Source organism: Ceratotherium simum, chromosome 31 (genome assembly GCF_057802395.1).
Source record: "Ceratotherium simum simum isolate JZ-2026a chromosome 31, ASM5780239v1, whole genome shotgun sequence".
NCBI lineage: Eukaryota > Metazoa > Chordata > Mammalia > Perissodactyla > Rhinocerotidae > Ceratotherium > Ceratotherium simum.
The window spans coordinates 13,273,153-13,287,864 of NC_141930.1; the positions used below are offsets into that span (position 1 = coordinate 13,273,153).

A 14,712-nucleotide genomic window follows, 5' to 3' on the forward strand; every position below is an offset into this window, starting at 1 on the left:
TTTGGGATTAGCAGCCAAAAATGGTGTGGAGTCAGGACCTAAAAATCTACACGTTTAGAGGAAAATAATCATATGTTGGTAAAAAGTTTTCACTAAAGAACTGTGCTACTGTCCCATTTTTAAAAAGGCAAAAACCCATGGGGGGATGGGGAAATGGGGAGTTGCTGTTCAATGGGTATTGAGTTTCAGGTTTGCAAGATGAAAAAGTTCCAGAGATCTGTTGTACCTCAATGTAAATATAATTAACAGTACTGAACTGTACATTTAAAATTGGTTAAGATGGTAAATTTATGTTTTTGACAATTTAAAAATATACGTTACAAGTGAAAAAACAAAAAGGAGGAAAAACCCATGAACGCCTCTAGGGGTCTCAAAATACAATTTCCTAATCAAAGGAACCAAGACTCTTTGGAGAAATTGTTAATTCCAGGTCTTGGGCAGAAAATGTACAAGATGAACCCAGAACATCTTCTCATATTAGATAACCAATTTGAAGGTGGTTCCACTGATCAAAGACAGCGTTGTTAGTTTCCTATTGCTGCTGTAACAAATAAACACAAACTTGTGGCTTAAAACAATACAAATACATTCTCTCACAGTTCTGGAGGTCACAAGTCCAAAATCATTTTCACTGGGCTAAAGTCAAGATGTAAGCAGAGCTGGGTCCTTTTAGAGATCTAGGAGAAGAATCTGTTTCCTTGCCTTTTTCAGCTTCAAAAGCTGCAATCCTTGCCTGCCTCCCATCTTCAAAGTGCAGCACTACCACCTCTGCTTCCAACATCACATTAACGTCTCCTCTGGCCTCCTGCCTCTCTCTTATAAGGATCCCTGTGATTACACTGGAATCATTTGGATAATCCAGGATAATCTCCCTAACTCAAGATCCATCTAAAAAATCTCTTTTACTGTATAATGTAACATTCACAGCTTTTGGTGATTAGGACATAAACATCTTGTGGGGCCATTATTCAGCCCACCTGTAGATTATATGAACTTCAATAAGATAGTAACTGCAATGAATTGAAATACATCAAATATATTTAAATCCATGAGCTCATAATAATTTTTTTAAGTCTAATTAACCATCAGTTGATGCTAGGAAATCAATTCTATTTTGAAAATTGGTAAATAAAGGGAAAGAATCAAGCATTTATCCTGACATTTCTATAAAAACGGAACAATCGGTAACCAAATAATAGAGAGGGGCAAGTTTCCTTTGCCATCTCTTACTCTTTTCTCTACTTTCAGACATATTTTAGCTATTATACGAAAAAGGAATAGTAGCGTATAACCATTTTGCAACATCTAATGAATTAGTGGACTTAGGCATTGAGCATCAGTGGTTGCTAACATCACAGAGAGAGAGACAGAAATGCATTGCGTACCTCTTGATGGATGAACACTGTGGTAGCCAGCCTCCAAGATAGTTCCCAATGATCCTTACTTCCTGGTACGCAACTTCCTGTGTAGTCCCCTCCAACACGGAATAAGGCTAACTGTGTAACTAATAAAATATTGCACAATGACAATGTGTGACTTCTAAGGTAGATCATAGAAGACATGTGGCTTCCACCTTGCTCTCCTGGATCAGTTGCTCTGGGGGAAGCAAGTAGCCCTGAGGAGAGATCCATGTGGTCAAAAACTGAGGCCTCATGCCAAAAAGCCAGCATCAATTTGTCAGCCATGTGAGTGAGCCATCTTAGAAGCAGTGCGTCCTGGCCTGGTCCAGCCTTCAGATGATAGCAGCACCAGCTAATATCTGGACTGCAACCTCATGAGAAAACCTGAGCCAGAACCGCTCAGCTAAGCCACTCCCGAATTCCTGACCAATACACTGTGCAATATTACAGGGGTTTGTTGTTTTAAGCCTCTAAGTTTGAGGGGTAATTTGTTATGCAATGATAGATAATCAATACAAACATCATCTATGACTTAGTCTTGTCCAGAGTAATCAAACCTCAATCTGATGAAGCCTCAAGTCCAACTACCAATTTGTAGAAAATACACAAGACAGAGAAACATGTTAAACTATGCCTTGGGGATACAATCAGACAATCCAGACCATGAAAAGATATCAAGACAACTCAGTTTCTTCAACAGATAATTTGCAGGGGAAGAAAAGAATCGTGAAAGAAATGGAGGGGCCCATAGATTAGAAGAGTCTTAAAAGACATTTCAACAGTTTGTGAATATGGTGTGAATTCTACTTGGATCTTAATCCAAACAAAATGTGGAGAAAAAAGTTATGAAACGATTGGAAATTTGAAGATTGTATATTTGATAACATTGAGGGGGGCAGTTTAGGTATTATAATGGTATTATAGCTACATTTTTTAAGTCCTTATTTTGTAGTGTTACAAAATTAATTACTTAACAAATGTTGTGACATCTGGGATTTGCTTCCAAATAAAAGGAGAAGGTAAGTGGTTAGGGTCTAGAGGAAACAATATTGATCACAAATTGGTAATTGTTGAATCTGGATGATAGTCATGTTGGTTCACTCTCCTACTTTTGAATGGTTGAAATTCTCAGTGAAAAGAAAAGCAACAACAAAAGTACAAAGTATTCTGAAAAAATAAGAATACAATTTTAACAAATGTGTCCAAGCTAAGGCTATTATCCATACCTAACCGCCATTTTGTTACTTTTGCTTCTAAAAGCTGAAGTCTTTCAGTATAATGAAATCTCCACTGAGAAAAAGGATTACAGTACAGTACAATTAATTGTCAAAGGGTATATTATCTGATGTCACCTAGATGTTACCCGGGCACCCTGCCTTTTGAGACTCAAAAAAACCTGACTCAACGCCTTTCTCATAGAAAGTGGGATGACTCTGCCTGGGGTGACGGTGGTGAAGTGTCATGGAGAGATGTGCGAATATTTCTCCTCATCTCAGACTGGTGTTTCCGCTATTTCAGTAATGAATCATCGTGTTATCCTATGCATGCTGATCCTTGTCTACATCTTGGTCTTGCTCTGGACCACGCCCTTGAGAAATCCTCTCTTTTAAGCCTTTTTTCTTTTTCCTAAACAACCAAGCTGTCTTCTGAAAAATTATTCTGATACTAATAAAAATGGGTTTTTCACACCAGTACATAGGTGAGAAAATGGCTACACGGATACAGGACATTCAAAAAGAAGATATCCTGGACTCAAAACAAGTTACGAGGAAATCGACCCTTTGGAAACTTCAAAATGTTAATGACGCCGTTTTTTTCTAGGAGTGATTTCTTCTTGTTTCTACTTTCTATTTGATAACGAGCATTTGATCATGGAATAATTTTCAGAGAAAGATATAAATCACATTAACTGCTAGGATAGCAACAGGTATGTATCTAGGTGACATAGGACAGAGGAGCAGGCGGGCAGAGGCCCAACCTAAGGAGAGAGATGGTACTACCTGTTCATCTTCCTGAGACCCAGAGCCTACCCACTGCTAGGATCACAAGCTGGCTGCCCCCAGGAGAGGGCAGGCTCTGGGTCTCAGGAAGATGAACACTTTCCTCACTCAAGCTGTCTCCTATCAACTTCTAGCAGCTTCAGACTTGAACCATCGTTCCCTATGAACTAGTGACACCCCTGCTGCTTCCCATCAACCTGCCTCATACACAGGCAAGCCATACAGATTACATTAGATTTACCATCTTGGCAGGCAACAGGACACGTCAGGCAGCTCCAAACAGAGTGGGTGTCGTTTTTGGGGGTTTTTTTTGCTGAGGAAGATTAGCCCTGAGCTAACAGCTGTGCCAATCTTTCCTCTATTTTGTATACAGGTCACCACCGCAGCATGGTATGATGAGTGACGTAGGTCCACACCTGGGATCTGAACCCATGAACCCCAGCCCACCACAGTGGAGCACACAAACTCAACCACTACGCCATGGGGCCGGCCTGGTGTTTTGTTCTTAACTGTGCCTCTGGCACACTCTAGGCACTTAGTATCCCCTGATCTAAATAGCACGATGTGTGGCCTTAGCTTCTGGCTGAAAATCCTTCACAAGAACCAACTGTCATTTTACAATTACAGGTAAACACCTTAAAATATCAACACTCGATAAAGTTAAGAGACTGCTATTTTATAAAAGGTACTGTCCATCTTTTTAGTACAAATGATTTTCCTACTCTGATAGGGTGCACTAAGGGAGGAGAGCACACATGGAAGGACAAATGAGACCACTCAAGACAACACTATTTACGGGCTGGTCTGGTGGCATAGTGGTTAAGTTCAGTGTGCTCTGCTTTGGCAGCCCAAGTTAGCGGGCTCAGATCCCAGGCGCAGACCTACACCACTGGTCAGAAGACAACACTACTTAGGTCACTATTACCCCTACAGCTAACCACACTCTACCGGACAGGGAGATCCCTACTATGGGCAACTACGCCCGAGAAGACAGGCAAAAACCTGTGCTCCAAACCAAAAGAGACAGATTAACACTGCTTCCCATAGTTCATGAGTTTTAAAAATAGAGTTTTTATGTGGGAAAAGATAATATCTATACACTTAGAAAAATCCAAACACAAAGGAAAAACAACTCTCCTGTTTGCTTCTAATATTCAATGCCCAGCTGACAGGCACTTATATATAAAATCACTTATATAAAAACCACACCTATATAAAATCATCCATGTATATGCCAGTGTGTACACGTATATTCATTTTAAGACAAATAGTAGAATATTACATATTTTGTTTTTCAAACATAGCTTATTTTATTATAAAGAAACATAACTCTCTGAAAATTAAAATTTGATAGTGTTTCAAATTATTTTTAACAATCAGTCACTGACAGAAAACAAAAGTAAAGGCAATTTTATTATTATACATTGAAACATAAATTGTATTTAAGCACAAACACAAAAACAGCAGACTCATTTCTCATCTTGAGGCTGTTTCTTTTCACTGGCTTCTTCCATGTCAAAAGTGAATGGTTTGTCATAACCCATTAGATGGTTATAGTCTTCAGGGTTTGGAAAGAGCACTGGATTAACTAACAGGGATTTTGTTTTAGCATAAAATGTGGTAAACACATGTGTGCTGTTTGGAATCTTCACGTCATTCTGGTGAAACACTGTACTCGTCTCTGAAAGCACAACGTTATAAGTAATGGCTTTATAAGTGTCTGTTGTGGCCTCATGGTACAACCGAACGACATAGCCTTTCGTAATAAAGTGAAGCAGAGCTGGAGTGATCACTGTGAAACTTCCTATGACGCCATAAAATAAGATTTGCAGAGGCAGACTTCCAAATATAATATTATTTTGAGCAAAAATGTATGGTAGAAATGCAAGGCTGATCAAACTTGTAGAATAGGAGAAACATTTCACACCTGAATAGGAAAAACATAGGAGAGGATTACTACTTTTAGATTTTATAAAAGAATCAACCTATCCAATTAATTCTTCCACCTTTCTTCTTACTATATCATTATCAAAACAACAATAAAATCAAAATACACATATACTGCTTATTACATTCCAGGCTCTGTTTTAAGCACTTTACATATTTTATTCATGAAATCTACAAAAAAGCCCTATGAGACAGATGTATAATTATCATCATCATTGACCCCATTTAAGAGATGAGAAAAATGAGGCACTTGCTCTTGTCACCCAGCTACCAAGCGGCAATGCTGGAACTCACACCCAGGCAACTTGCCTCTGGGGTCCGTGCCGTTGGCCATCACACTGCTTCTCCAGGGGGGAAGCCTGCTTTAGGGTTAGCTGGCCTCTGCCTCAGTTCTCCAATAAAAGATCTAATACTACTCAAAGATCCTTATGAATACCATAAAAGTTGATTCAGTCATCAGATTATCAAATGAAACTCTCTACTAACAGGCACTTGCACATATTTAACATAAAATGTTCAAATATGGGGCTAACTTTATCAGGCTATGTGCCCAGCAAATTACCAAAAAAATAACACCAGTCGTTAAGAAACATATGAGAAAGGTATTCAGCTTCTTTACCAAGGAAAGACATTCAAGATAAAACAGTGAGACATTTTTGTTGTATCACATTAGAAAAGAGTAAAAACCGATGGCTTCTGAACAGTATACTTAAAAACGGTTAAAATAGTAAATGTGACATTATGTATATTTTACCACAATAAAAAAAAAATGACTTAAAATGTAAATTTCTCTTAGTTTCGATGTATAATTTTGACATGATCCCAATAAGAGTACCATCTGTTTGGAAAATAGACGAGATCCCAGACAAATTGATTATAAAGTTAATTTGGAAGAAGTAGGCAAACAACAACAAGGGGGATTTACATACTAAAACATAAGACTCTATAATTAAAATAGTGTGGTACTGGTGCAAATAGATCAATGGAACAAAATGGAAAATCTAAAAATAAACCTAACTGCATATTGAAATGTAGTATAGCATAAAGGTATAATCTAAAATAAGTGGGAAAAAGTGGTGTTGGAACAACTGGATAGCTATATAGAAAAAGATCAAATTCAGTCCATCCCTCATACATATACCAGGAAAATTCCAAATAATCTAGAGATTTAAATGTAAAAAATAAAATTATAGAGGTATAAGAAGAAAACATCCATGAAGTCCTTTATAATATGAGAATGGAAAAACTTTTCTAATTATGATTCAAAATACAGAAGCAACCAGGGGGAAAGACTGATAAATCTGATTACATTAAAAGTGCACAGGGCAGGGTCAGCCCGGTGGTGTACTGGTTAAGTTCGGCACGCTCCACTTGGGCAGCCCAGGTTCGCAGGTTCGGATCCTGGGCGTGGACCTAAACCACTCATCAAGCCATGCTGTGGTAGCGACTCACATACAAAATAGAGGATAACTGCCACAGATGTTAGCTCAGGGACAATCTTCCTCAAACAAAAAGAGGAAGATTGGGGCCGGCCCTGTGGCTTAGCGGTTAAGTGCATGCGCTCTGCTGCTGGCGGCCCAGGTTCGGATCCCGGGCACGTACCGACTCACCGCTTCTCCGGCCATGCTGAGGCTGCGTCCCACATGCAGCAACTAGAAGGATGTGCAGCTATGACATACAACTATCTACTGGGGCTTTGGGAGGGGGGGAAATAAATAAATAAATAAATCTTAAAAAAAAAAAAAAAGGAAGACTGGCAACAGCTGTTAGCTCAGGGCCAATCTCTCTCACCAAAAAAAAAAAAAAAGTACATGGGCATAAACCCCATAAACAAAGTAAAGAGACAAATGAGAAAAATATTGGCAACTTACATCACAAAGGAAAAATCTGGAGAAAAATATTTGCGATTTATATCACAAAGGGTTAATATCCCCAATACATAAAAGGTTTCTAGAACATGAAAGAAAAAGACCAACAACCCTATACACAAACACGCAAGAAATACAAGCAGACAGTTCACTGAAACAAAAATGCACATGGCCCTTAAGCAGATGAAATGATGCTCAACCTCATTCATAGTAAGAAACATGCAATTAAAACTACAGTGAGATATTGTTTCCCCCCCCAATTGGCAAAAACCAAAAGCGTGACGATATACTTTGTTGGTGAGGCTGTAACAAAGGAGACACTCGCATACACTGCTGTTGGCTGAAGGCTTAATTATCTTGCATCAGTAATTTAGAAATAATTCCTTCCTTCCTCCCACAGGTAGTTGCTATGACTCTGGAACACATGGGATACAGTGGGGACCAAGATGCCTCCTGTATAAAAGCCTCCTCAGTGCTTCCAACTACCTCTTTTTCCCCCATTACTTTCGTCACATGTTAGTCGGTTGAACAACGTCTCCCAAAAATTCACGTCCACCCAAAACCCTAGAATGTAATCTTAATTGGAAATATGGTCTTTATAAACAATTAAAAATTGAGATGAGATCTTACTGGATTAGGGTGGGCCTAAATCCAATGAGAGTGTCCTTATAAGGACAAAGGACAGACAGGGACACAGAGATGGCTGTGGGAAAGAGGAGGCAGAGACTGGAGTTATGTGGCTACAAGGCAAGGAACACAGAGGACTGCCCGGAGCTACCAAAAGCTGGCAGAGGCAAGAATTCTTCCCTAAAGCCTTCAGAGGAGCATGGCCCTGCCGACACCTTGATTTCAGACTTCCACACCACAGAACACAGAACTGAGAGAGAATAAAGTTCTGTTGTTTTTAAGCCACCAAGTTTGTGGAAATTTATTATAAGAGCCCTAGCAAATTAATACATGCATATACTTGATTTTGCCTGGACTGAGGTAACTGCTATTTTCTGAACATATTCTAGGCTTTCCCATCTTCATGCTACTTCTGTGCCTGGACGCCCTTCTTTCACACCTCTTCGTGTTTGAATTCTCTTCATCCTAAGAGGCCCAGTTGAAATGTCATCCTGATGAGACCCTTTCTGTCCTCTTTCGCTCTCTAATCTAAAAATCATACATCTGGGGCCGGCCTGGTGGCGCAGCAGTTAAGTGCACGTGCTCTGCTGCGGTGGCCCAGGGTTCAAAGGTTCACGTTCCGGGCGCGCACCAAAGCACCGCTTGTCCAGCCACACCGTGGTGGCGTCCCATATAAAGTAGAGGAAGATGGGCATAGATGCTAGCCCAGGGCCTGTCTTCCTCAGCAAAAAGAGGAGGACTGGCAACAGATGTTAGCTCAGGGCTGATCTTCCTCACAAAAATAAATAAATAAAAAATAAATAAAAATAAAAATTATACATCTGCCTTCCGAACCCAAATCTATTCTCTATTATTGTAAGTTACTTATTATGATTATTATGATGTATTCATCTTATCTGTCCTACCAGACACTAAGATCCTGAAGGACATGACCTGCATTATCTTTGAGTAACGTCCCTGACACAATGCATGGCGAACACTATGACACTGGTAATTATTTGTTGCTGAATTAACAAGAACTGCCAACTAAAATGCCCTTCACATGTCTCTAGACTAGGACCCACTGGGTAATTTAAAGAACCTCCAAGAATGGTACCTCTACCTTAACGTCCCTCCCTCTGTTTTACACAGAAAAAATGTTTCCCCTTCAGTTTCTACACAGAAAAAATATTAATCCCTGCTAAGTGTATCGAGTGACTTTCTATTATCATTACGTTGAAAGAACTCAAAGGTTAAATTCCTCTACCAGTTACAATTCTAGAATTTTGAATACCATGGACAGCTGTGCTCTTCCCCAAATATTACATCCTACCTACACCAAAATTCATTTCTATTCATATTCTCTTCTTTCCAGAATGGAGTCAAGTGGGAACATGAAATAAATTGGTAAGCCTTCCCTGCATTTGAAGGAACAGTGTGTGTGTTCAGAAGGAAGGGTACCATGGGGGTCACTGTTAACACCTCAGTGGCATCAATCCAGGTATCCCAGGCCAGAGATGTGACGCAGGCTCAACGGCCTACTCATGTATTGACTTCTGAGGAAATTTCTAACCATCCAAAATTGATTATCCAGGGCCGGCCCCGTGGCTTAGCGGTTAAGCGTGCACGCTCCGCTGCTGGCAGCCTGGGTTCGGATCCCAGGCGCGCACCGACGCACGGCTTCTCCTGCCATGCTGAGGCCGCGTCCCACATACAGCAACTAGAAGGATGTGCAGCTATACATACAACTAACTACTGGGGCTTTGGGGGAAAAAATAAATACATACATAAAATTACAAAATTGATTATCCAATAACTTTAGAACTCTACTCAATAGTGGTTATAATCAGTCCTTATCCCCAAAAAGTTTTAAGTAGCTAAAATTGTACTTTAAACATACTCTTAAGAACTTACAGATTTCCAGAGTAAATTTTAGATGATCTGTTGACACTAGCATGATCAAAAACACAAATGCAAACATGAGTGCTGAAATCTTGTGGCCAACCTGGCTATAAAGTAATCCTCCAGATATTTCAAGTTATACTTTTTTTAAGATTAGCAAAATAAAATACAACCTGAGGGAACTTGAACAAATCCCAGACCTAAATTCTTCTGACCTTCCCTACTAAATTATTCCATATGATCTAAATTATGACATAAGGAAAGAGCTTTAAACTTGTAGCTACTTAATACATTGTCTTTTCCTTCTCCAGGATAACTCTCTACCACCTGGAAAAGCCACTAAATAAACATGTTTGTTGAAAATTCTAATGACCTGAAAAAATGTAAAATAAATATATTTTTTTTTTTGGTGAGGAGATCAGCCCTGTGCTAACATCTGCCAATCCTCCTCTTTTTTTGCTGAGGAAGACTGGCCCTGGGCTAACATCTGTGCCCGTCTTCCTCCACTTTATATGGGATGCCGCCATAGCATGGCTTGCCAAGCAGTATGTCAGTGCACGCCCAGGATCCGAACTGGCGAACCCTGCGCCGCCGCAGATTTCACACACTTAACAGCTTGCGCCACTGGGCCAGCCCCAAATTAATATATTTTTGAATTATGAAGTATTACATGCTCATTTTACCTGCCAAATTTAAAAATATATGAAGTAAATTGTCTATTTTCCCCAAAAAACTAGTCTTAAGAGGTATTCTTCCATTTTTTTCCTCTGCATATTCAAACACTACACAAATATACACTTTTTGTTCTGTTTTGTTGTTAAACATCCTGAGAGGTGACCACAAGACGGAAGCTTGAGCACCTAGCCATAAGATCACAAAGTCATAATACAGTCTTCAAGAATCTTTTTAAAATCTCCTAAAAATGCAAATCTCTAAATCTGAGATCAACAGGCCACAACAACAAAAAATTATAATCTAATTTTCCTTATGTCTTGTAATTAAGAGGTGCTAAAATAACAGGTAACATACACTAAGAACATTTTTTACAATTAAAAGGAAATATCCTCACTTCTGATTACCTACCAAATACTGTTCGGGCCAGATTCCCAGTATAAATCAGTCTTCCATCTTCTGATTTTTCACATTGTGTATGTAAGCATCGAACACATCTTCCCCAACAAACAGGTACCTATTGAAACAGAGACCATTACAACGTGAGTACACAATAAATTGCATTTTAGACCAACTTTTAAATTTTTTTTAAAGGTTATTTTAAAAAAATATAATGAAGAGTAAAAGAGAACTTGTTACAGGTGATTTAAGGAATTCTCCCAAAAAACCCACAGTGCTAAAGAAATCAAACTGGCTAACAGAATTGCTTTCCTTAAATCCAGCCACAAACAGACACATGCTAAGTTGGAGTTTGAAGACACAGATTTGTATTCTGGCTCGAAGCTTTTCAGATAAAGTGTGACCTGGAACAAGTAAAAGTTCAGCAGAATAGTTTCTTCTCTTCCACTCTTAATGAAAACATCACTCTAGTTCAATTTGTCTTCAACATTTAAATGCATTAGCTTTTCAAAACATATAAACAAAATTAATTTAGGGACAAAGGGGTTGGGTTCGCTGTACTCTGCTTCAGACGCCTGGGTTCCGGGTTCTGATCCCAAATCCCTGCCCAGACCTACACCACTCATCAAGCCATGCTGTGGCTGCAACCCACATACAAAATAAAGGAAGACGGGCACTGATGTTAGCTCAGGGCTAATCTTCCTCAAGCAAAAAAGAGGAAGATTGGCAACAGATGTTAGCTCAGGGTGACTCTTCCTCAGCAAAAAAAATAAAAAACAGAAAAATAAGTTTTAAAAAGTTAATTACAATAAAACACTGCAAATTCAGATTGTTTACTTAAGGTCCAGACCATTTTTAACACTTCTAAAATATTTATACCATAGCTAGTATTTAAAAAAAAAAATTAACTATTTCTGTAAAGGCCTTGTATCCATCCCCTTGCATCCCTTGTTCCTCTTAATAAGGAAAAAAATTGTACTTGAAATCCTACATCAAATTTCACGGGAACAAGGGTTCCCTGAAAGTCTGAAAATGAATTTCACAGTACACACACTTCGAAACGTAAAAAAGGCATGCCTAATTCCTGTATGCCGAAATTTAATTAGATGCTAATTCCCATTTCTCGAATTTCTTCCAAGTTTCAACCAGATTTGCTGATCCTGTTATTTTACAGGGGAGGTTTAGGCGACAATTTATTCAGATTAAAAGCAGACGATTAACGTCTCCATCCCCTTCCTCCAGAGAGCAGCGGAATTCCTAAATATAGAGCCACCTATTAAAAAAATAGAACGAACTCAGAGTCAGGTCATCCGGGTTCACTGCGGCCTCCCGGCGGTGCACCTAATTTCTTTGCAGATTAACCCTTCCGAGCTTCCGCTCAAGGGTAGAGAGTCATCACAAACCGGCTGGATTTGCAAAGCAGCCGTGAAGTGCTTGCAACCGCGCAGAGACACGACTCCCTTGCAATGGCTACTCCAGGCCTCGCGGGGCCTGTCCCCGGGGCCGAGGCCTGCTACTCCTGCGACCCCGCGCAGCGCTCCCTCCGCGCTGCAGCCAGCTGGCACCAGGGCGGGGGCTCCCCGGGCCCGACGCTCCGCCCACCCCCACGCCCACGCCCACCCCGCCCGCGAGCCCTCGGCCGGCCACCTGCGCTGGCCCCGGCCGCCGGAGCAGCCGTGCGGCTCCCCGCAGCCACGCGCTCCCGCCGCCGCCCGGCCCCGCGGAGCCGCTGCAGGAGGCCGCCCGCGACACGGCCGCCCCCGGGCCCCGGAGCGCGGTGACCGCCCACGGCGCCGTCCTCTGCCCGCCGAGCCGCAGTCCGGCCGCCCACGGGCCGCCCAACGCCAGGAGCAGCATCTCGCGCGAGAGAACGGGCGGCGGCGGCGGCGGCGGCGGCGGCGGAAACCCCTGACGCCCGGCTCCTCCCCAGACCGCGGCCGAATGAGGCCCGCCGCGCGTGCGCAGAACACGCGGCCCGCCGGCCGCCGTCTCCACGCGCGTTTGCCGCGGGCTGCGCTCTGCGCCCGCCAGCCCGCCCCTCGCCGGCCGCTCCGCGGGCGCCCAGCCTGCGCTCGGCTTCCCCTCTCCGGGGTTCGGCGCTCCTTACGACGGTGTGGACGGACAGAGGGAGACCCCTGCACGAAGGACAAAGCCTGGAAGCCAGGGTTAAAGCTGTCATTCTTGTGGGCGTCATTTTCTAGTCCCAGAAAACTCTGTTCTTTGCAGAAAGTGATTCTAGCCTGTGGGCCCAGAGGAATAATACTTTATACGATTTGAACAAAAGTGAATGGTAATTTAATCCAACCCTTGGGCTTGGTAGAAAATAAATGGAACTGATTTGTGTAATGTTGATACGTGTCGAATTTGGCTTCGGGGATCATTCCTATCCATATACACATTCGTTCGTGACTTGTGAAGGAAGTAACCAGCGTCTATTGCCAGGCCTAAGGCGCAGAAGATACAAAGATACTGGATAAAACTGGGAATTCACAGAGCGGAGGAAACACCTAAACATAAGCTAATATATAATGCTGTAATGTAATTGAAATATGCCAATTTACAAAATGCTACAGAAGCCCAAAAGACAGCATAATTCATTTGGCCTCAGAATGCCTAAAGGCTTCAGGTTCAGCTGTCTTGAAGGGTGGGCATCCCTAGTAGAGACACACTTTTTCTATTTCGGAACTATGTTTTTGACTCAACATGTTATTTGCCTACAAGAGGAACAGACTAATAGTCTAAAGTAATATCACCTTGGCAACTCCAAATCCTGTCTACTTTTTTCTGGGTATCCAGAAGGATAAAATTACACTACTTCTTTATGAATAACTTAATTTTCTTAAAGTTATCTCACATTTACATTTTAAAAACTCTTAACTGTAATTCACACTACAAACATTATCCATTATTTTCCTGATACATATTTACATTTTGTTGTTTGTCTAAAGAGTATTTTTCTTCAATATTGTTAAAAGATAAACAGGTATATTAAAAATTTTGAGTTTATTTGAGCAAAAATGTATTCAAACTGGGCAGTGGCAAACGAAGTGATTATGGGCGCTCCACTGACAGGAGCTAGGGGCAAAGTTTTTATAGAGAAGATGCACACTGCAAAGCAAGGAAATTATTTGATTGGCTACAGCTTACATGGGTTTTTTTTGTGACATTTACAGGAATTGACTGGCTTAGGTTTTGGTTTGCTTAAGAGGCTACCAAGGGATCAGAGCCATCTCAGTGTAATCTTGTTTGATTACTTCAACAATACGCTGAGAGAACCTGAATTTTTATCTTCTGTTTAGTTTCTCCCTACAGATACTGTGAGGAAATGAAAATAATAACATTTGGTCTACTTCTCAAGGTTTCTAAATAGCTAAAATGAGATCATATTCTGAAAACTCTATGCTATGAAATTGTTATTCATGGTTAAATGGACTTCCCAATTCTAGTAATTTAGAGGCATTTGTTGGATATAAATTACTTGAGTGCGATTTTAGAATGCTACGAAGGCTGTTTAAAAAATAAACCTTGATTCCCCATTCATATCATCTGAGAGGTTCCCTTTAAAGATGGAGGCTGATAGAAAAATTGAGAAATGGATATCACTTGTAGAATGTGTGGCCACCATTACTGTATGTAATTTTTGTTTGTTTTTTACCTGTCTTTCCTCTCATCCACCAGGCCCCTTTCCTTCCTTTAAGGTGAGCTTAAGGGCTGAATGGTATGATGGAAAAAAGAAAAGAAAAATTTTGGTAAAGCTAGTATGTTGATAACCTTAAATATTTCTTTATACATTACTAGTTTAAAGCATATACTGGAAGAATCTTTCTGGAAAAGAATTTGTCAACAGATAATCAAGATCTTTTAAAATATTCACATTCTAAAGAAAATCAGAAACATGGTCAAAGATCTCTGCAGAGA

General features: G+C 40.7%; 1 protein-coding gene across 1 annotated transcript; it reads right to left on the bottom strand.

Moving 5' to 3' along the window:
• Positions 1-4,795: 4,795 nt before the first annotated feature.
• Positions 4,796-12,666, bottom strand: TMEM70 (transmembrane protein 70). Its single transcript, XM_087420415.1, has 3 exons — positions 12,442-12,666; positions 10,807-10,912; positions 4,796-5,327 (listed from the first exon to the last, which is right to left on the bottom strand). The coding sequence occupies exons 1-3, from the start codon at positions 12,649-12,651 to the stop codon at positions 4,870-4,872; spliced, it is 774 nt and encodes a 257-aa protein (XP_087276541.1). The 5' UTR covers positions 12,652-12,666; the 3' UTR covers positions 4,796-4,869.
• Positions 12,667-14,712: the final 2,046 nt, after the last annotated feature.

Coding starts and splice junctions, on each gene's coding strand:
- TMEM70 (XM_087420415.1), bottom strand. CDS start 12,651: ATGCTGCTCCTGGCGTTGGGCGGCCCGTGGGCGGCCGGACTGCGGCTC. Junction 10,913..12,441: donor GGCGGCCGGGGCCAGCGCAG/GTGGCCGGCCGA, acceptor CTGTTTCAATAG/GTACCTGTTTGTTGGGGAAG. Junction 5,328..10,806: donor TCTGGCCCGAACAGTATTTG/GTAGGTAATCAG, acceptor TTTCCTATTCAG/GTGTGAAATGTTTCTCCTAT.